This window comes from Quercus lobata, chromosome 11 (genome assembly GCF_001633185.2).
Source record: "Quercus lobata isolate SW786 chromosome 11, ValleyOak3.0 Primary Assembly, whole genome shotgun sequence".
Classification (NCBI taxonomy): domain Eukaryota; kingdom Viridiplantae; phylum Streptophyta; class Magnoliopsida; order Fagales; family Fagaceae; genus Quercus; species Quercus lobata.
Genome location: NC_044914.1, coordinates 53,259,090 through 53,279,099, shown reverse-complemented (window position 1 = coordinate 53,279,099; position 20,010 = coordinate 53,259,090). Strand labels below are relative to the sequence as shown.

General features: G+C 35.5%; 3 protein-coding genes across 3 annotated transcripts; 2 read left to right on the top strand and 1 right to left on the bottom strand.

Moving 5' to 3' along the window:
• Positions 1-5,596: 5,596 nt before the first annotated feature.
• Positions 5,597-11,040, top strand: LOC115968766 (rop guanine nucleotide exchange factor 1). Its single transcript, XM_031088264.1, has 5 exons — positions 5,597-6,218; positions 6,715-6,831; positions 6,922-7,454; positions 9,452-9,805; positions 10,276-11,040. The coding sequence occupies exons 1-5, from the start codon at positions 5,903-5,905 to the stop codon at positions 10,708-10,710; spliced, it is 1,755 nt and encodes a 584-aa protein (XP_030944124.1). The 5' UTR covers positions 5,597-5,902; the 3' UTR covers positions 10,711-11,040.
• A 2,805-nt stretch (positions 11,041-13,845) lies between these two features.
• On the top strand, positions 13,846-15,822 carry LOC115968727 (rop guanine nucleotide exchange factor 1-like). The gene is made up of 2 exons (XM_031088216.1): positions 13,846-14,587; positions 15,058-15,822. The coding sequence occupies exons 1-2, from the start codon at positions 14,417-14,419 to the stop codon at positions 15,490-15,492; spliced, it is 606 nt and encodes a 201-aa protein (XP_030944076.1). The 5' UTR covers positions 13,846-14,416; the 3' UTR covers positions 15,493-15,822.
• Positions 15,823-16,188: 366 nt separating this feature from the next.
• On the bottom strand, positions 16,189-17,932 carry LOC115967133. The gene is made up of 4 exons (XM_031086212.1): positions 17,656-17,932; positions 16,827-17,316; positions 16,386-16,525; positions 16,189-16,228 (listed from the first exon to the last, which is right to left on the bottom strand). Exons 1-4 carry the CDS (start codon positions 17,907-17,909, stop codon positions 16,189-16,191), a joined length of 924 nt encoding a protein of 307 aa, XP_030942072.1. The 5' UTR covers positions 17,910-17,932.
• Positions 17,933-20,010: the final 2,078 nt, after the last annotated feature.

The following is a 20,010-nucleotide window of genomic DNA, read 5'->3' as shown; positions in this document are numbered from 1 at the left end:
CGTAAAATCCTACTTATTTTCAAATTTGAAGCAAAAAACACATTGATAGTGACTTTATATATTGAATAATCACGTAAATTATGAATCTTCTATAAAAAAAATAAAGATTTTGATCATATGATATAATTTGCATGTCCTACATCACTATGTTTATACTAATGAAACAAATATATTTAAGTTTTAACGCAATGTATTTAAAAAGTTCTGTGAATATTTAATTAGAAACCAACCAAGTACCAAAATACTAGCAAACTTTTTCCTTCAGCAGTAGCTCTTGAACCTTTATCATCACCTAGCATTGATAACCAAATGATACAATAGTGATCACACATTCACACTATACACATGTAACTTTTTTTTTTAAAAAAAAAAAAATCTATAAAGGAAGGCATTAGACTTGTTACTTCATTATCTTCATCAAAATCTATACCATCATCTTCTGGTCGATACCCTTTGCTAACCACTCATCATCCGAAGACAAGTTCTTCAAACCAATTTCTTCTTTTGCACTTGATGGTTTAGGTATTTTCTCTTTTATCTTCAAGTTTTACATAACAAATACCAACTCATTCTTTTTTCTTTTCTTTTTTTCCTTTTCTTTTTTGGTTTAAACAATTTTCTCCTTTTTTAGTGTACTTAAAGTTGTACCAATTTTAATAGAGAATTCTCAATTGGGGGATAATATTCCAAAGTCATTTGGTCTTATTATTCCAAATGTACTCCAATTACTTTCACAATCTGAAAAGCTATATGTTAAGCTCAATATTCTTATAGCAAAAATCTTCAATTCAAGAAAGTCATCTCCATATGAGTCCCACCACTTAGTTGATACATTTATGAAGATAAACTTAAAATAAATAAATAAATACATAAAAACTGATTTTTATGTTTTGGTAGGATTGGTAGGATCCCATACAATCCTATGATCCTATACGATTCTACAATGAGATCTTACAATATTAATGATTCTTGTGCGATTCTAAACGTTTTGGTGAGGTGGGATCGTAAAATCGTGCAATCTTATGATTCAGATCGCGATTTTGACAACCATGGTTAGGCACAGTAGTTCGATCGATTCATGGGAGGGTTGCTTAACTTGGTCATGGTGGTTTGATCAGTTCATGGGTGGATCACTTGATTGGGTCACGATGGTCCAATCAGTTCATAGGTGGCTCCTCTTTGCTCTCTATGTGCTACTTCACGATGGTCCAATCAGTTCATAGGTGGCTCCTCTTTGCTCTCTATGTGCTACTTCATTTATGTTCAAAACTCTCATCTCTCTCTCTCTCTCTCTCTCTCTCTCTCTCTCTCTCTCTCTCTCTCTCTCTCTCTCTCTCTCTCTCAAAGAAGTGTGAGTGAGAAGTGAGGTTGAAAATAACATGTATGAAAATAAAAGTGTAATTCATTTTACACCAAAACCGGCCCTATTTTATAGTCAAAGGGAAATGATTTTAGGTTAACCATGTTTTTAGTCCACCCAAACACTCGTAAAGTTGTAAAACTTTTTTCGTAAAATTTTTTAGTTGAACCATACGTAGCCTTAGAGAAATATTAGTAGAAGTAAAGTTCGTGTGCGTACGGTTACCCTCCCTAGCTAATTGTTACAAATTTCAATGCGTAGTGTGTGTGGCTGAGTGCAATAAGCGAGTGTGTACTAGTATTTAGCCTTTATAATATTCCATTATCTAAACTAATTCCACTAATTAAATTCATGATAGTATCTACATGAATATAAAAGAAGAAAATATCACGTTATTATAGGCATCTAATAATTTTTTTCTTAAGCACACTCCAAATTTCACAACTTGTTGATTTGTGTAATTGTGAGTGACATACATTTTCTATCCATTACTAATTACATGGATTTATTACTTTTAGTTGATCACTCACAATCTCACAAATTTAATAGGTTGAGAAATTAGCTATGACCCACAACTAATTATATGGACCTAACAACTCTTGTTCAGTAATTACAGTGGCATACATCAACAATTTGGGTGAAAATGAATTAAAGACTCTCTTTTTTTGGAAAAACGTTAAGACTTTTTTTCCCAAGAAAGTCTAATAGACACAAAAATAAAAAATTACAAAAAAACTACACATTGTTGGATTGCTATTTTTTTGGCTTATGTTCTCAATTATAAACTTTGTTTTTTAGTTTTACATTTTTTTTTAAATATTAAGTATTTTTAACACACATATGAAAAAAGGAGATAAATTTTTTAAAAAACTTATGATAATATATATCTAAAAGTACCTTAACTTTACGTTTGTATATACTCAATTATACATTTATAAGTTATAAATGATTCTCAAAAAGAAAAAAAGAAAAAAAAAGAAAGGGTTATAAATGATGATTGAATAGTAATATCTTTCTTCTCTGTTCTGAGTGAAAATAATACACACGTACCATCACACACACACAGACACACAACAGACTACACTATGCTTAAATTATCCAATAATCGCACACCCGACCAGCCGACCTACAGTTAATAGCCCTGTTGGTTTCATCACGAGTATGGGCCTCTGTGGTGGTCCTCACATAGTCCAAAAAAAGCCTCCTCCTTTCGACTTTTCTAATCTATAATCATAGGCACCTGGACCCACAAGTAGGTTCGAGGATCAAAACTATGATAACTCAATTTCAACCATCCGATCCATTGAAAAATCAGTGAAATCAGGGCGTGACACGTGGCCATTTGATCTGTTTTGGGCCAGACATTTTTGCAATTTTTTTTAGAGAGTTTCAACTCAAAAGCACTCGTTATTAATAATAACTTTTTATCTTTATTATCAGATTAAAATACCAATCAATTTTTCGTATTAATGAAGATTAAATCCCGAAACTCTTATTCAATTATTAAAAATTTTATTAATTAAATTAATCGAAACATAATAAAATAATCAGCTTAATAGCATGAGATTCCTCAGACCTGTTAATAATGCCATGTTTGAATCTGAGACCACACATCAGGTTGAAAGCTTAATATGGAAAAAAGTGATTAACGTACGTAGGAACGATTGTTATACGTAAACAGGAGAGGGGGAATAGAATACTTGTGTTCTACACAATGTCAGATTTATCAGCAAACTGATGGGAAATTTAAAGTTTTGAAACAACAACAATAGTACTCAGAATCTCAGAGAGACCACGGTGAGTGGGAACCGGAAAGTCCAGTGGGACCGACCTGGCCTGTCCATAAGATACAAAGTATCTCACATACTTGGTGAGCGTGCCATGTCCTTCGACTGTCCAAAATTGTACCAACGGTTTGTAACAAGGGTTTTATGAGGCATAGCGTTCTTTTAGATAGCAACGTGTTTGTGTTTTTTTTTAAAAGAACCTTGTGCACTATTTATGAGATTGTACGAAATTTAGTAAATTTTAAGTTAAAATTAAGTCTTATGATGCTATTTGTACTATTAAAAATTATTATACCAGACACATAAGATGATAGAAAATAAATATTCATTTAAGAGATTTGATAAACATTTCATTAGATACATTTTTACAAAAAAAGAATTTCATTACTAGTGTCCTACTGTGGAACGACATTAAAGGTTTAAATTCTTACTTATTTATAAAAATATTATATTGATAAAACATAGATACAATTCATTAGGTACAAAATATTAAAAGTGTTAAATCCCAACAGGTGTGTCTATGGGGCTGGCGGTGGAGAGAGGAGAAGGGGTAAAATATAGTGGTAGTTTATGAGGTGTTAGACGTTAGGTCCATTAATTAAATTCAAACTTATAATAAGTGATTACATTTTTTTTTGAAGGCATGACTATAATGAATTATTTTTAAAGAGTATAGCATTGGACATTGGTTAGTGTAGTTATGTGTTTGAATTGAAGAGCATAAGTTGTAGTATAAATGCGCTCTCATTTAATACCTTAAATTTCTTAATTAAATGTGAGACACATGACATTTATTTGATTTTGTATGATTTAAATAAATTTTTTAAGACCTTTAGAGGTCTATGCGTCTTACATCTAGATTAAATTGAAAAAAAATTAGAGAATTTAAATGAGAGAAGATCCCTTCCTAATACAGGATTTTAAAATTTTCTTAAGTTTTAACTATAATTTATTACATTTACATGATAAAAAATTATCAACCAATTTCCAATATATGCTTACCCTTTTTTTTTTTAAAAAAAAAACAGTATTTGTTTGCTCTATTGTTTATATAAAAGTTATGCCCTTGGATCAACTAATCCCAAAAAAAAAACAAAAAAATTGTTAACTAAAAGCAAATTTCTAATTCGCATTAAATGAAGTTGCACCGAAAAGCATCTTGATTAAAAAAGAAAAGCATATGACTTTGCACTGAAAATGATGAAATCAATCAAAACCCCAAAACAAACTTTAATAAAACAAATAAAACAAATCAATCAACATTCCAAAAACCACGCTTAGAAAGGCGAGCCCACGGCACGTAATCTAAGAACACCCGCTTCGTAACTCTACCTCCCCTCCCTGACCCGCCAAAACAAAAATAAAAATTAACCGCCGTTTCGTCTTTTTCCCACTAGCAAAAATTAACGGCCATCCTAATCCGTTTTTGTCCACGTCAGCCACTCGCCCAGTTAGTACGTTACAATCTCACAGAGAGTATTGTGTGGGTCCCACAGAAAAAGGCCGTGTCGGGTGCTAAACCCAGCTGTTACGGAAAGACAGCCCACACTCCAGAAGAAGACGACGCCGTCTCTTTCTTTTCCTAGTCTTTTTTGCCTTTTGTTTTTTTCGCCTTTAGTTTGCCTCATTATCAAATCAACTTATGATCACAAATAGGAATAGAGTTTTGTCTTTGTGTTGTAGTTAGCTTAGCTTAGTTTGTTTTGTTTTGTTTTTTTCTTTTTGAGAAAAGCTTAGCGATAATGTACTAAAGTGACTTGTGCTTCCGTGAGCTGAATTGATAAACTGTTTTGTCGACGAATAAGACATTTAGATTTCGAACTCAACAAATATTCAAATTAAACCAGTGTTTTCATTTAATAATAAAAACCAATTGTTATGAAGCAAGTCCCATATATTAAAAGTGAAGTGTTATATTTACGACATTTTTATAACATTTTTACAAAAATTATAAGTAATCAGAATTTATTAGTTCTAATTTAAATTTACTACTAAAATTACTTTTTTCCTTACTTAAAACTTAAAACAATCTACTCTTTATAATTTATTATGAAAATATTGTGAACATAACATAACATTTTATCTACGTTAAAATGTTATCATAGCTATTAAAAAAAAAGTTATAGCACTATTATATTTAGAGTGGTGTTTATTTCACACACAAAATACACAGATCACACGATTTTGCACAGAACTCTTGAGTCTTGATTTTGCAAAATTTTGTAGGTGTGTACTTCATATACAACTGTGTGTGCACTAGTTATTACCCTCGTATTTATAAACCCATACTCATTGCATTTTGAAATAAAAATACGACTTTAGTTGCATAACAATATGTGTACGGTAAGTGTGTAACATGAGTATTGTGTAATACAAGTGTGGCACTATCATTACAGTCTACAGATACCATACAGTTTCTTAAAAAAAAAAACACAAATATTCAGTTTATACATTTCTCTCACATATAAAAGCAGAGAGAGAGAGAGCGAAAGAGAGAAAGAGACACAACAAAAAGCAACTATAGTATCTTCTGCTTTTTCTCTTTATCCCTCACCACCACCACTACTGCTACAAACTCTCTTACTATTTCAGAATTCAGAAACCACGCGAGCGAACTCTCTTTTTCTTTTTTTCTTTGCTTTCTTTTTTCCACTGTAATCACCTGCGCCGCGTTTCACTATAGCGAATGTGCAACTGAACTGGTGCTGAGAGTTGAGAGAGATCACTGGTGACCGTTCGATCTTTTTCCAGATCAATGGCCAGCCTTTCGTCGGAGGAAGCCTCCGGCTCTGGCTCTGGCTCTGGCTCCGGCTCCGACCAGGAGCAGAGCGAGCGGTGCGGAAGCTACAGCCTGAGCGCTGACGTCAGCGAGTCGGAGAGCTGTAGCAGTAGCTTCTCGTGTCGGCGGTTCGAGACTGAGTGTGGAGCTTCGAGCTCCATGACGTCATCTCCTCGTCCGGTGGAACGTAATTTCCTTTTTCCGGCGCCGGTGATGCTGCCGGTGATCGGAGGGAAGGACGTGGTGGTTTGGGACGAGAAGAAGCCCGAGAAACCGGAAACCGATTTGTCCGGTACGTTGTATTTTTCATTTTTATTTATTTATTTTCAGTATTTATTTTTGTTTTCTAAATTTGGTGCTAAATTGACTGTGGGTGAGAACAAAGAGAAATTGAACCTTTTGAGTCTGAGAAGTGAGACTGAGAAGTCTTTGGTGTTTGGCTCTATGGGCTGAAAAATGAGAAACCCAATAGAAAATGTGGGTATTTTGCTTTTTCATCAATACCCATTTCCTTTAATTTCTCTGTTACCAAACAGGGCATTGCTGTGTATTGTTAAGCTGAGATCTAAGTTTGTGTATTGTACAGTTTTAAAAAAATAAGTTTTGTAATGGGAAATTAATAAATTTGCTCTATTTTGATAAACATGGGGCACTAGATGCAACAAAGATGATTTATTTTGTTACCCCATTTGGAATTTGAATTAATAACAAATAAACTTTGAGTTTGGACAGTTTTTCTTATCAGTTAATGTTAATATATGTACTTATTTTGGGTGTAATTGCTATAGAGGTTGAGATGATGAAGGAGAGGTTCGGTAAGCTTCTTCTCGGGGAAGACATGTCTGGAGGAGGGAAAGGAGTTTGCACTGCCCTTGCCATTTCAAATGCCATCACCAATCTCTCTGGTTAGTCGTCTCTGCCTCTTCGTGTGTTTATGTGTGTTATAAGTTTGGGTAATTATTTTGTACTGAAGTTTAGTTTTGTTGAGATGGCAGCGACTGTGTTTGGTGAGCTGTGGAGGTTAGAGCCGTTGGCGCAACAGAAGAAGGCAATGTGGCGCCGTGAAATGCAATGGTTGTTGTGTGTGAGTGATTCGATTGTTGAGCTTGTGCCTTCGATACAACAGTTCCCTGGTGGGGGCACGTATGAAGTCATGGCAACGCGGCCACGCTCGGATTTGTATGTGAATTTGCCTGCGTTGAAAAAGCTTGATGCGATGTTGCTTAGTATGCTTGATGGGTTTTGTGATACGGAGTTTTGGTATGTTGATCGGGGGATAATTGTGGGTGAAACGAATGACCGTGATGCTTATGGATCGTGTGGTGGGAGGCCTTCGATTAGGCAGGAAGAGAAGTGGTGGTTGCCCTGTCCAAAAGTACCACAGGATGGGTTGTCAGAGGATGCCAGGAAGAGGTTGCAGCAGTGCAGGGACTGTGCAAATCAGATATTGAAGGCGGCTTTGGCAATTAATGGTAGTGTGCTAGCTGAGATGGAGATCCCCAGTCCTTACTTGGATACCTTGCCCAAGGTACAGGTTTCTATTTCTATGCTGATTTACTTATAGTGTTAAACATGACACAGCTGAAGACTAAAGAAGCTATCACATGTTCATTAGTTTTCTTTCTATGTTATCCTATTGGTTGAAATGGTAGCAAACTAAAGGAGATTTAGGTGCTTGTGGACATGTGGTCTTCGAAGAATGCTTACCCTAGATGGGGATCATTTGATTTTTTATGGTGTAAGTAGTTAACAATTAAATCTGGGGTTATCTATTTTCTTCGTATATCAATGTCCCTTGGCAATCCTGTTGGATTTGTCATCATATAATGTCCCTTAAAATTGGTGAACCTTTGATTTTAAAATTTGATTACCAATTGGCTGTTGATCTTGGAGAAATGTCTACTTTGCATGACTATGTTGTTTACTTGTTTTTTGTTGGTGTTGCATGCTTTAATGGTGTCAGTTAAGTTTTAACTCTCTTTTAAAGAAAGATAAAGATATCATAAATTGCATAATTTATGAGACTATATCTTTGATGTAAATTGAAGCTACCTGCAGTGTATCAAATACTTAACAAATAAAAAAGTTACCAGCAGTGTAATGAATGCTGGGGTAGTGGGGACTAGAGTGTTTAAAGAATATGGTTTTGCATTTCCTCTAGGAATAATTTGTCTTTTGGCAAAAGATAGCTGAGCCTTCTGAAAGTGAAGGATCAAATGTCTGCATTCCATTCCTAATAGAGTGACTAAATTTTATGCTAGTTGTCAACCTATAGAAACCCTCCTACTTTTTTCGGGTATGAGACCAGATGTGAATAAAATATATAACACTAAGCACAAATATAGCTGGAGTTGATCAGATGACTGGATTGTTTATGAAAAATAAAGAAGCATAAGTGCCAGACCATTTAGCTATATCCATTGGTCTAGGATTCTGGTCAGTTGTGGTATTTGTCACATTATGTCTATGCTGGAACCCGGTAATTGACTATTCCACTTACTATAAGATAAGTCATATCTAAATGTGTTTCTCTTTTCTCTGTGCATCTTGGAATTGTTAATCATTGTTGGTTTCTTTCTTCTTACACTTGGTTGTTAGCAGGCCATACATTGAAGTATATTTTAATTTCCAAGATTTGTCCTAAGCATCTCTTATTTGTCCATTCAATACGCCATTAGATATATATATATATATAATCCTAAAGTAAACCAAGTAAACCAATGGGTCCACAAAACAGCTTCACCCCTACCAGGAAAAAGAAAAAACCGAACAAGGCTATAAGGGATTCTTTTCTATTTTCATGAGAACCACAAAATTTTTCAATGTTTAACATACCTACTCTGTTTAGAGGAGATTTCTTTTTTGAGTAAATTAATCTCATTCTCACAGTGAACACTATCAGTTGTTGCTTAAATGCTTTTCTTTTCAATTGTTCAACTATGGTTTGGGCTAGATATTTAAGATTTAATTTTTCTCTGTGAAAAAAGCAATAAGTTATGAATCTGAATATCATAGTCATCACATGGCAGCTATATATAAATTAATATTAAATGGTAAATCCAATCTAACCTTAGTCCCAAAATTTTTGGCTATGGATCCTCGATAGACTAGTTAGGGTTAGCCACATGTTTTCTTTTTTGCCAAATCTATTCTGTCCGAAGTTAGATTCTTTTTTACTACCTTAATTGACATGTCCTCTTTTACTAATACTATTGCTGTTATTTTAGGTCTTCTACCTTCTTCGAGATGGTAAAGCAAGAAATAATATATGTACAGAATAAAATAGATGGGTAAATCACGTTGGTATGCGTTTTTATATTTTAATAGTAGAAGGTGTGTATGATGCCTTTAAATAATTGTAGGGCTTAAGGGAATTTAACATGTCAGATCAATAGTAAATTAGAATATCACTCAATCTTTGGTAATTACTGATTCATTACATGTATGAACATATATTCAACGTTTTTATAGTTTATTTATCTCAACATTTTATTTGATTCCTTAATTGTCTGATTTCCATTGTAGAGGGGAAAAGATTGTCTTGGTGACATCATTTATCGCTACATAACTGCTGACCAGTTCTCACCAGAATGTTTACTTGATTGCCTGGACCTGTCATCTGAACATCACACTCTGGAAATAGCTAATCGGATAGAGGCATCAGTTCATGTCTGGAAGCAAAAAGACCAGAGGAAACTTGAAAAAAAAATGAAGGCTAGGCGTTCGTCTTGGGGTGGCAAAGTCAAGGGCCTTATAGCTGATTGCGAAAAGAATAATTTTTTGGCCCAAAGAGCAGAGACCCTCTTACAGAGTTTAAGGCTTCGCTTCCCTGGCCTCCCGCAAACTGCATTGGATATGAATAAGATCCAATACAATAAGGTATTATGTTCTGGCAACCTTTTATTTTATCCATTACACTTGACATTACAAGCACAGGCATTACTTTGGATAGTGATGCCAAATATGTGATGACTCACTTTTTGGGCATATATCACAAGAAGTAGCTAATCTCTGTTAGTTGCCAGTGAAAAGTAGTTGACATGGTGGAGTGCGAAAAATTGGTTTCTTGGAAATTTAGGGGCATTGTGATATGTAGGTTCAGTGCATCCTTGTGCCCGTACAATCTGTCAACCATCATGCTCTAAGCATATTCATAATGTGTGGGCTGTACCAAAAAATAGTTCTAGGTAATGGATGGGAAATTTGATCTGTAGATTATCTGCGTACATTTTGTCTGTTTAATGAAGGTTCCCTCCTTGTCTTTACCATGCTATGGCCATACAGTGTATTTCAGTAAAAGACAATGAGAACTTTCCAGTGAGTGTTGAAACAGAAATTTTTTCTTGCAGGATGTTGGGCAGTCAATTCTTGAAAGCTACTCAAGAGTAATGGAAAGCTTGGCCTTTAACATAATGGCCAGGATAGATGATGTCCTTTATGTGGATGATGCGACTAAGCGTTGTGCTGCTGCAGAATCATTGTCCCTTTTCAGCAGGGGAGGACTAGGTGGTCTTCCTATTCAGAAACGAATGTCTCCTAGCCCCTTCTCAATCCACCACACTCCATTTGCCTCTCCATTTGGAACTCCAACCTTTTGTTCTTCTACTCCCATAATGGGAAGCCCGGGGAGGGCACCTTCCTCTCTAAGGAGGACCAGTTTTAAGGAAGCAACGGACCCGAAGTCAGAAAAATTAGTAGTCCCTGCAGATTATGATAAGGTGTGGTCATATGCTGGGAATCTCAGTTCAAGAAGGGTTTCAGGAGATGCTCCAGAGCGAGATTGAGTTCAAGTAAAGTTATCCTTCTAGGGTGAAATTAAGTTCAAACAGTTAACTGAAATTAACTAAAGAGTTGCATAGCTAGTCTGGAAGCCTTAAGGCTGTGGGGAACAAAAAAATGGCAGGGTGTAATATTGTATATTCTGTTAGCAATATAATCAGGAAGGTTTAAAGTTTTGACTTCAGATCATGGTTTTCACCAGGTGATAGGTGAAGAGCGAAGATTATTTTTTCTTATATTTTGGATGCTTTCTGAACCTTTCTTTTTCCATGTCAAAGCCAATATGACGTTCCCACTGAGAGCATGATTGATTCCTAACTATTGACAGTTTTAAATCTAATCTATGGTTCCACTTTTAACATGACCTTTGTATTCTAGAATCATGAATGAGCTTAAAATCCTTAGGCACTTCAGCTTCTCAGCAATATAAGAATGCTATGTTGATGTATTTTGTATTCTCTACTTTTTCCCCTTTCATTAGAAGATTTTATTCAATTGGAGTACAAGTTTAGAGCACCATACAAAACACAAGCAGCTAGAGGCTGCATACGAGAGACTACACTACAGTAGGAACAGACTAAACTCCAGCAGCACCAAACTACATTCAGTAGCACCCGCCAATGATGCATCATCTAACAAACCTTAAGAGTAGACCGTGACAAACACCCAACTATATACATACTACAAGCAACTGAAAACTACTAACCATAGATTACATCAAACTTGGCACTAGTAACCAGACTATTAAACATCATCAAACACATAAAGAGGAATTCTCCAAATGCAGCACAGTACTTTATTTTGAATGGTATTGACTTAGATACCTCATCAAATTTCTCATGAAGGTTCACTTATCAATAAAGAACAACACATGCGCATTCCATGTGAAAGGAAATACCATCCAACTGAATTAGATACAGCAGCCAGTATTCTGCCACCATAGATGATCAATCCTAACAAGATGTCGAACTTTGTAAGCACATATGATCCCTTCTGAAGTTCTAAAATAGGTGACGCAGCTTTTCGGTGATTTTGTTCCTGTTGAATTCAACAATTTAGGTTTTCAAATGCCAAAATGGATAGGGGAAAAACACCAGAGAATTGATAATGACAAAATCAAAGTTAAATAAACTTAAAGAGAGAAACATGCCGAGCAATATAGAATGAAAGTAGAACAACAAATCTACTTAAAGCAAGCCTTAGTAATGCAAAAAGAGTAACACTTACTTCCAACAATAATGATAAGTAAATGCTTTTGGAGGTGGTGGGAACAAGTTGAAATAACCTGGGGACTTTTCTAAGGGTAGAATTTTATGAGTTTGCAATCAGCTACATATACATTGAGACCCGTTTGGTGGTTACCACCCGGCAGAAACATTGATTCCCGGCTTGGCACGCAAAAAACTATGCAATTCCCCTTGCACCCGGAAAGATTAGAAACGTTGGCATAAAATGAACAGTGAGAATTACTATCCAAAAATAGCACTATTTCCCCCAAGCTCTTCACACTCACCCATCCGTTTTCCCATGTAAAAATTGGAAAACGAAGCCTCTTCCCATTGGGCATGATGCAATACAAGTAGTTTTCTGGTGATGTTGGATCCTCAGGCACATTGTCATAAATTTGCATGTGTTTGTGAATAAACATCAACTCATTGTCATTCAACTCGATTAAGAACACCTCATGCAAGCAGTCTTTAAAGAAAGACTCCCCACAAAATGTATCAATACTTGCTCCTGAAGTTGGATGAATGGCGATAGTTTTTCTGCACTCATCAACCGCAAAAAGCCTCTCACTAAATCGAGCCACATCGTAACAATAAGAATACCTTTCGATTTTTGTTCATTCCAGTGTGCTTGACTTGAATAAAAACGCAAATTTCCTAGGAACACCTGATGCAAGCAATACAAAATCCTCACTGCCCGGACTCGAGCTCATGAAAGCAACCTTTTGGACCATCAAGTTTCTCTCTTCATGGTATGCTCAATCAATACAAGTTTTGTCCTTCGGTGTATACTGAAGAACATATTCTGTACTCCATTCATGCACTTGGAACTTTGAACAGCTCAAATATACCTTCCGAAATACAGTACTTGTTATTTTGAAAATTGTAAGTGGATGCAGTGGGTACTTTCTGCCAAATTTATCTTCCTTTATCTTTATAAACCAGCATTCTGGAGGAGTCGTTTGGTCTGGATTTTCTCGCGATTCAATAAGGTATATTGTGCGTTCTAAAAGGTAGAAATGATCAGCAACTTGGGTGTCATATGTCGGGATTTTTAACCAATGAGGTTTTCGTGGAGATACAGATGATTGCCATGAAGTGCAAACTGATCTGAAGCGGAGGAGATCCATGTGAGTCTCCAGGCGTTTGGCAATTAAGAGCAGGATATCATTTGGGAGTTTGGACCATTCAGCCATTGATGAGGGTGGGAGAAGTAAGAGCTTATCAATGCAATGTCAAAACTGTGCACAAAATATATGCAGGTAACTCTAAAGAGAAAAGATAGTTAGCTGGGATGGGTTTGACTGAGCTAGGACAAAGAACTATTTGCATTTTGCTACACAAGCATTCAGATTTATAGATGTCAAAGTCAAGTGTCCATGAGATTTATGCATGAACCATGTGCACTGTTTTTTTATTTTATTTTAGATAATATAGAATTTCAACTTATGTAAGAGACTTTACTAGTTGAGCTAATTGGAACTCACAAGTGGTAAGATTTTATACTAATAAAATTGATAGGAATCCAAATATTCTAACTGTTATTGGGAAAAAGATTATTATATTTTTGCTGAATTGGAATAATTTTTGAAAACTACATTCCTCCAGATTTCCACCCAACTTCTGGACTTTGTTATCCGTTAGTGGCTGTTGACGACGACATATCCAAGAATATTACATGCTGTTTAGTATTTATCAGACATTAAAAAGAAAAAGAAAAAAGTAAACTAGACAAGAGAAATATCAAATTGGTCTCCGCCAAGTTTCTAGCAAATCAAATGTTTGTTAGCATTTGTCGCACAAATAGAGAAGACAAAAGAAAAGAACAAAAAAATAAAATAATAATCAGCATCCTCTAAAGTCAAGTTATTAAGGTACGATAGACTAGTTAGGGTTAGCCACATGTTTTCTTTTTTGCCAAATCTATTCTGTCCGAAGTTAGATTCTTTTTTACTACCTTAATTGACATGTCCTCTTTTACTAATACTATTGCTGTTATTTTAGGTCTTCTACCTTCTTCGAGATGGTAAAGCAAGAAATAATATATGTACAGAATAAAATAGATGGGTAAATCACGTTGGTATGCGTTTTTATATTTTAATAGTAGAAGGTGTGTATGATGCCTTTAAATAATTGTAGGGCTTAAGGGAATTTAACATGTCAGATCAATAGTAAATTAGAATATCACTCAATCTTTGGTAATTACTGATTCATTACATGTATGAACATATATTCAACGTTTTTATAGTTTATTTATCTCAACATTTTATTTGATTCCTTAATTGTCTGATTTCCATTGTAGAGGGGAAAAGATTGTCTTGGTGACATCATTTATCGCTACATAACTGCTGACCAGTTCTCACCAGAATGTTTACTTGATTGCCTGGACCTGTCATCTGAACATCACACTCTGGAAATAGCTAATCGGATAGAGGCATCAGTTCATGTCTGGAAGCAAAAAGACCAGAGGAAACTTGAAAAAAAAATGAAGGCTAGGCGTTCGTCTTGGGGTGGCAAAGTCAAGGGCCTTATAGCTGATTGCGAAAAGAATAATTTTTTGGCCCAAAGAGCAGAGACCCTCTTACAGAGTTTAAGGCTTCGCTTCCCTGGCCTCCCGCAAACTGCATTGGATATGAATAAGATCCAATACAATAAGGTATTATGTTCTGGCAACCTTTTATTTTATCCATTACACTTGACATTACAAGCACAGGCATTACTTTGGATAGTGATGCCAAATATGTGATGACTCACTTTTTGGGCATATATCACAAGAAGTAGCTAATCTCTGTTAGTTGCCAGTGAAAAGTAGTTGACATGGTGGAGTGCGAAAAATTGGTTTCTTGGAAATTTAGGGGCATTGTGATATGTAGGTTCAGTGCATCCTTGTGCCCGTACAATCTGTCAACCATCATGCTCTAAGCATATTCATAATGTGTGGGCTGTACCAAAAAATAGTTCTAGGTAATGGATGGGAAATTTGATCTGTAGATTATCTGCGTACATTTTTTCTGTTTAATGAAGGTTCCCTCCTTGTCTTTACCATGCTATGGCCATACAGTGTATTTCAGTAAAAGACAATGAGAACTTTCCAGTGAGTGTTGAAACAGAAATTTTTTCTTGCAGGATGTTGGGCAGTCAATTCTTGAAAGCTACTCAAGAGTAATGGAAAGCTTGGCCTTTAACATAATGGCCAGGATAGATGATGTCCTTTATGTGGATGATGCGAATAAGCGTTGTGCTGCTGCAGAATCATTGTCCCTTTTCAGCAGGGGAGGACTAGGTGGTCTTCCTATTCAGAAACGAATGTCTCCTAGCCCCTTCTCAATCCACCACACTCCATTTGCCTCTCCATTTGGAACTCCAACCTTTTGTTCTTCTACTCCCATAATGGGAAGCCCGGGGAGGGCACCTTCCTCTCTAAGGAGGACCAGTTTTAAGGAAGCAACGGACCCGAAGTCAGAAAAATTAGTAGTCCCTGCAGATTATGATAAGGTGTGGTCATATGCTGGGAATCTCAGTTCAAGAAGGGTTTCAGGAGATGCTCCAGAGCGAGATTGAGTTCAAGTAAAGTTATCCTTCTAGGGTGAAATTAAGTTCAAACAGTTAACTGAAATTAACTAAAGAGTTGCATAGCTAGTCTGGAAGCCTTAAGGCTGTGGGGAACAAAAAAATGGCAGGGTGTAATATTGTATATTCTGTTAGCAATATAATCAGGAAGGTTTAAAGTTTTGACTTCAGATCATGGTTTTCACCAGGTGATAGGTGAAGAGCGAAGATTATTTTTTCTTATATTTTGGATGCTTTCTGAACCTTTCTTTTTCCATGTCAAAGCCAATATGACGTTCCCACTGAGAGCATGATTGATTCCTAACTATTGACAGTTTTAAATCTAATCTATGGTTCCACTTTTAACATGACCTTTGTATTCTAGAATCATGAATGAGCTTAAAATCCTTAGGCACTTCAGCTTCTCAGCAATATAAGAATGCTATGTTGATGTATTTTGTATTCTCTACTTTTTCCCCTTTCATTAGAAGATTTTATTCAATTGGAGTACAAGTTTAGAGCACCATACAAAACACAAGCAGCTAGAGGCTGCATACGAGAGACTACACTACAGTAGGAACAGACTAAACTCCAGCAGCACCAAACTACATTCAGTAGCACCCGCCAATGATGCATCATCTAACAAACCTTAAGAGTAGACCGTGACAAACACCCAACTATATACATACTACAAGCAACTGAAAACTACTAACCATAGATTACATCAAACTTGGCACTAGTAACCAGACTATTAAACATCATCAAACACATAAAGAGGAATTCTCCAAATGCAGCACAGTACTTTATTTTGAATGGTATTGACTTAGATACCTCATCAAATTTCTCATGAAGGTTCACTTATCAATAAAGAACAACACATGCGCATTCCATGTGAAAGGAAATACCATCCAACTGAATTAGATACAGCAGCCAGTATTCTGCCACCATAGATGATCAATCCTAACAAGATGTCGAACTTTGTAAGCACATATGATCCCTTCTGAAGTTCTAAAATAGGTGACGCAGCTTTTCGGTGATTTTGTTCCTGTTGAATTCAACAATTTAGGTTTTCAAATGCCAAAATGGATAGGGGAAAAACACCAGAGAATTGATAATGACAAAATCAAAGTTAAATAAACTTAAAGAGAGAAACATGCCGAGCAATATAGAATGAAAGTAGAACAACAAATCTACTTAAAGCAAGCCTTAGTAATGCAAAAAGAGTAACACTTACTTCCAACAATAATGATAAGTAAATGCTTTTGGAGGTGGTGGGAACAAGTTGAAATAACCTGGGGACTTTTCTAAGGGTAGAATTTTATGAGTTTGCAATCAGCTACATATACATTGAGACCCGTTTGGTGGTTACCACCCGGCAGAAACATTGATTCCCGGCTTGGCACGCAAAAAACTATGCAATTCCCCTTGCACCCGGAAAGATTAGAAACGTTGGCATAAAATGAACAGTGAGAATTACTATCCAAAAATAGCACTATTTCCCCCAAGCTCTTCACACTCACCCATCCGTTTTCCCATGTAAAAATTGGAAAACGAAGCCTCTTCCCATTGGGCATGATGCAATACAAGTAGTTTTCTGGTGATGTTGGATCCTCAGGCACATTGTCATAAATTTGCATGTGTTTGTGAATAAACATCAACTCATTGTCATTCAACTCGATTAAGAACACCTCATGCAAGCAGTCTTTAAAGAAAGACTCCCCACAAAATGTATCAATACTTGCTCCTGAAGTTGGATGAATGGCGATAGTTTTTCTGCACTCATCAACCGCAAAAAGCCTCTCACTAAATCGAGCCACATCGTAACAATAAGAATACCTTTCGATTTTTGTTCATTCCAGTGTGCTTGACTTGAATAAAAACGCAAATTTCCTAGGAACACCTGATGCAAGCAATACAAAATCCTCACTGCCCGGACTCGAGCTCATGAAAGCAACCTTTTGGACCATCAAGTTTCTCTCTTCATGGTATGCTCAATCAATACAAGTTTTGTCCTTCGGTGTATACTGAAGAACATATTCTGTACTCCATTCATGCACTTGGAACTTTGAACAGCTCAAATATACCTTCCGAAATACAGTACTTGTTATTTTGAAAATTGTAAGTGGATGCAGTGGGTACTTTCTGCCAAATTTATCTTCCTTTATCTTTATAAACCAGCATTCTGGAGGAGTCGTTTGGTCTGGATTTTCTCGCGATTCAATAAGGTATATTGTGCGTTCTAAAAGGTAGAAATGATCAGCAACTTGGGTGTCATATGTCGGGATTTTTAACCAATGAGGTTTTCGTGGAGATACAGATGATTGCCATGAAGTGCAAACTGATCTGAAGCGGAGGAGATCCATGTGAGTCTCCAGGCGTTTGGCAATTAAGAGCAGGATATCATTTGGGAGTTTGGACCATTCAGCCATTGATGAGGGTGGGAGAAGTAAGAGCTTATCAATGCAATGTCAAAACTGTGCACAAAATATATGCAGGTAACTCTAAAGAGAAAAGATAGTTAGCTGGGATGGGTTTGACTGAGCTAGGACAAAGAACTATTTGCATTTTGCTACACAAGCATTCAGATTTATAGATGTCAAAGTCAAGTGTCCATGAGATTTATGCATGAACCATGTGCACTGTTTTTTTATTTTATTTTAGATAATATAGAATTTCAACTTATGTAAGAGACTTTACTAGTTGAGCTAATTGGAACTCACAAGTGGTAAGATTTTATACTAATAAAATTGATAGGAATCCAAATATTCTAACTGTTATTGGGAAAAAGATTATTATATTTTTGCTGAATTGGAATAATTTTTGAAAACTACATTCCTCCAGATTTCCACCCAACTTCTGGACTTTGTTATCCGTTAGTGGCTGTTGACGACGACATATCCAAGAATATTACATGCTGTTTAGTATTTATCAGACATTAAAAAGAAAAAGAAAAAAGTAAACTAGACAAGAGAAATATCAAATTGGTCTCCGCCAAGTTTCTAGCAAATCAAATGTTTGTTAGCATTTGTCGCACAAATAGAGAAGACAAAAGAAAAGAACAAAAAAATAAAATAATAATCAGCATCCTCTAAAGTCAAGTTATTAAGGTAATTCTAGTAGTTGTCCGGGAAAAAAAATTCAATAAAGATTATAATCTTCTGAAGTTATTTATTTATTTATTATTTTTTACGTTGACAGTAGTGAAGGAATTAAAAATTTAGAACCTGAATTTCTCAATTGGAAAAATAAAATAAGAAGTGTTAATTAAGTTATAAGGCTCTCAGTGAATCTTCTAAAATTCTTGGAATAGATGCTAGCCATCCGTGGTTTTTTCACCTCACTACCAAGTAATTAACCTAATTTGAAGGTGGTCAGAACAACTTGAAATAACCTAGAGAGATTTTTCTTTAGAAGTTCTGGCCTCAAGAATATTTGAATTTAAGATGAGAGGTTTATGTTTAGATCCATTGATTAATTACTGTGGAATTAAGGGTTGATTAATTAACCAGTTTTGAGAATGAACAGTTAATTATATTATCATAACAACAAATCACAATAATATAAGTGCAAAAATATAAACATTGTTTGCCACACAAGACATATAACTTGCTCACAATTTGTCAACCTACACAACTATAGACCTAACATAAGAGATTTGAAACTTTCCTTTCAAGCAAGAGGGGGGGGCTTATAATTTATGAGGGGCAAAGACACAAAAAAGTTTATTTTATATCTATATTTATATTAGGAATTAGAAAATTTTTTTCAAAGATTTGGGATGACCATGGTCCTCTCACCCTTCTACCTAGCTCCCACCCTGAATGTTCCCAAACACATTGTAAGTGGTAATAAAACAAAATGACATGTTTTTCTCCATTTCAAATTGGGTTGTTCACTGTAGTCTCAAATAAGAGAGATGCAATATTCAAAATTTATAGACATTTTTATGTAGATGATGTGACTGTGTTTGTGATGTAGGACAACCTAGGCTTTCCACCTAGATTAATCCTATTGTAGACCTTAGGCTTCACCACCTAAGGTTGTTTGGATTCACCACCAAACAAACGCAATGCAAACTTTGCAAATAATCTGAATAATATTGATCATAGTCTGAATACAAAAGAAATTGTTTGGAGCTTTATATATGTGCAGCTTCTAGGAATCACAATGACAAAAATAAGTGAATCCTAAAAATTCTCAAATACTAATCCAATAATCTTAAACAATCTCAAATACTAATCAAATGCTAAAGATAAACAACTAATCCTAATTAAACTCAAATACTAACCCAAACTAAACAAATATGAACATTACAATATGAAATAATCCACTGAAAATCCCAAAAAGAAATATTAAAATAACTTCTGATTATGCTCCTGCATCAGTTTAGATAGAGAAACTATCTCATTTATGGTATATATGCATCTTAATTTTACAATGTATGGGTCCCATAAAATTGTGGTCCTCGTGGAGTCCACACATGTGAGAAGTATGATGATATATCTTATGCATAATATACTTAATTCCAAT

Excerpts from the sequence above, each read along its gene's own strand:
- LOC115967133 (XM_031086212.1), bottom strand. The coding sequence starts at position 17,909 with ATGGCTGAATGGTCCAAACTCCCAAATGATATCCTGCTCTTAATTGCC. Across the intron at positions 17,317-17,655 it reads ACGACTCCTCCAGAATGCTG|GTATTCTTATTGTTACGATG; the intron begins GTTTATAAAGAT and ends AAAAATCGAAAG. Across the intron at positions 16,229-16,385 it reads GTATCTAATTCAGTTGGATG|TCTGGTTACTAGTGCCAAGT; the intron begins GTATTTCCTTTC and ends GATGTTTAATAG.
- LOC115968727 (XM_031088216.1), top strand. The coding sequence starts at position 14,417 with ATGAAGGCTAGGCGTTCGTCTTGGGGTGGCAAAGTCAAGGGCCTTATA. Across the intron at positions 14,588-15,057 it reads ATAAGATCCAATACAATAAG|GATGTTGGGCAGTCAATTCT; the intron begins GTATTATGTTCT and ends TTTTTCTTGCAG.
- LOC115968766 (XM_031088264.1), top strand. The coding sequence starts at position 5,903 with ATGGCCAGCCTTTCGTCGGAGGAAGCCTCCGGCTCTGGCTCTGGCTCT. Across the intron at positions 6,219-6,714 it reads ACCGGAAACCGATTTGTCCG|AGGTTGAGATGATGAAGGAG; the intron begins GTACGTTGTATT and ends TAATTGCTATAG. Across the intron at positions 6,832-6,921 it reads TGCCATCACCAATCTCTCTG|CGACTGTGTTTGGTGAGCTG; the intron begins GTTAGTCGTCTC and ends TTGAGATGGCAG.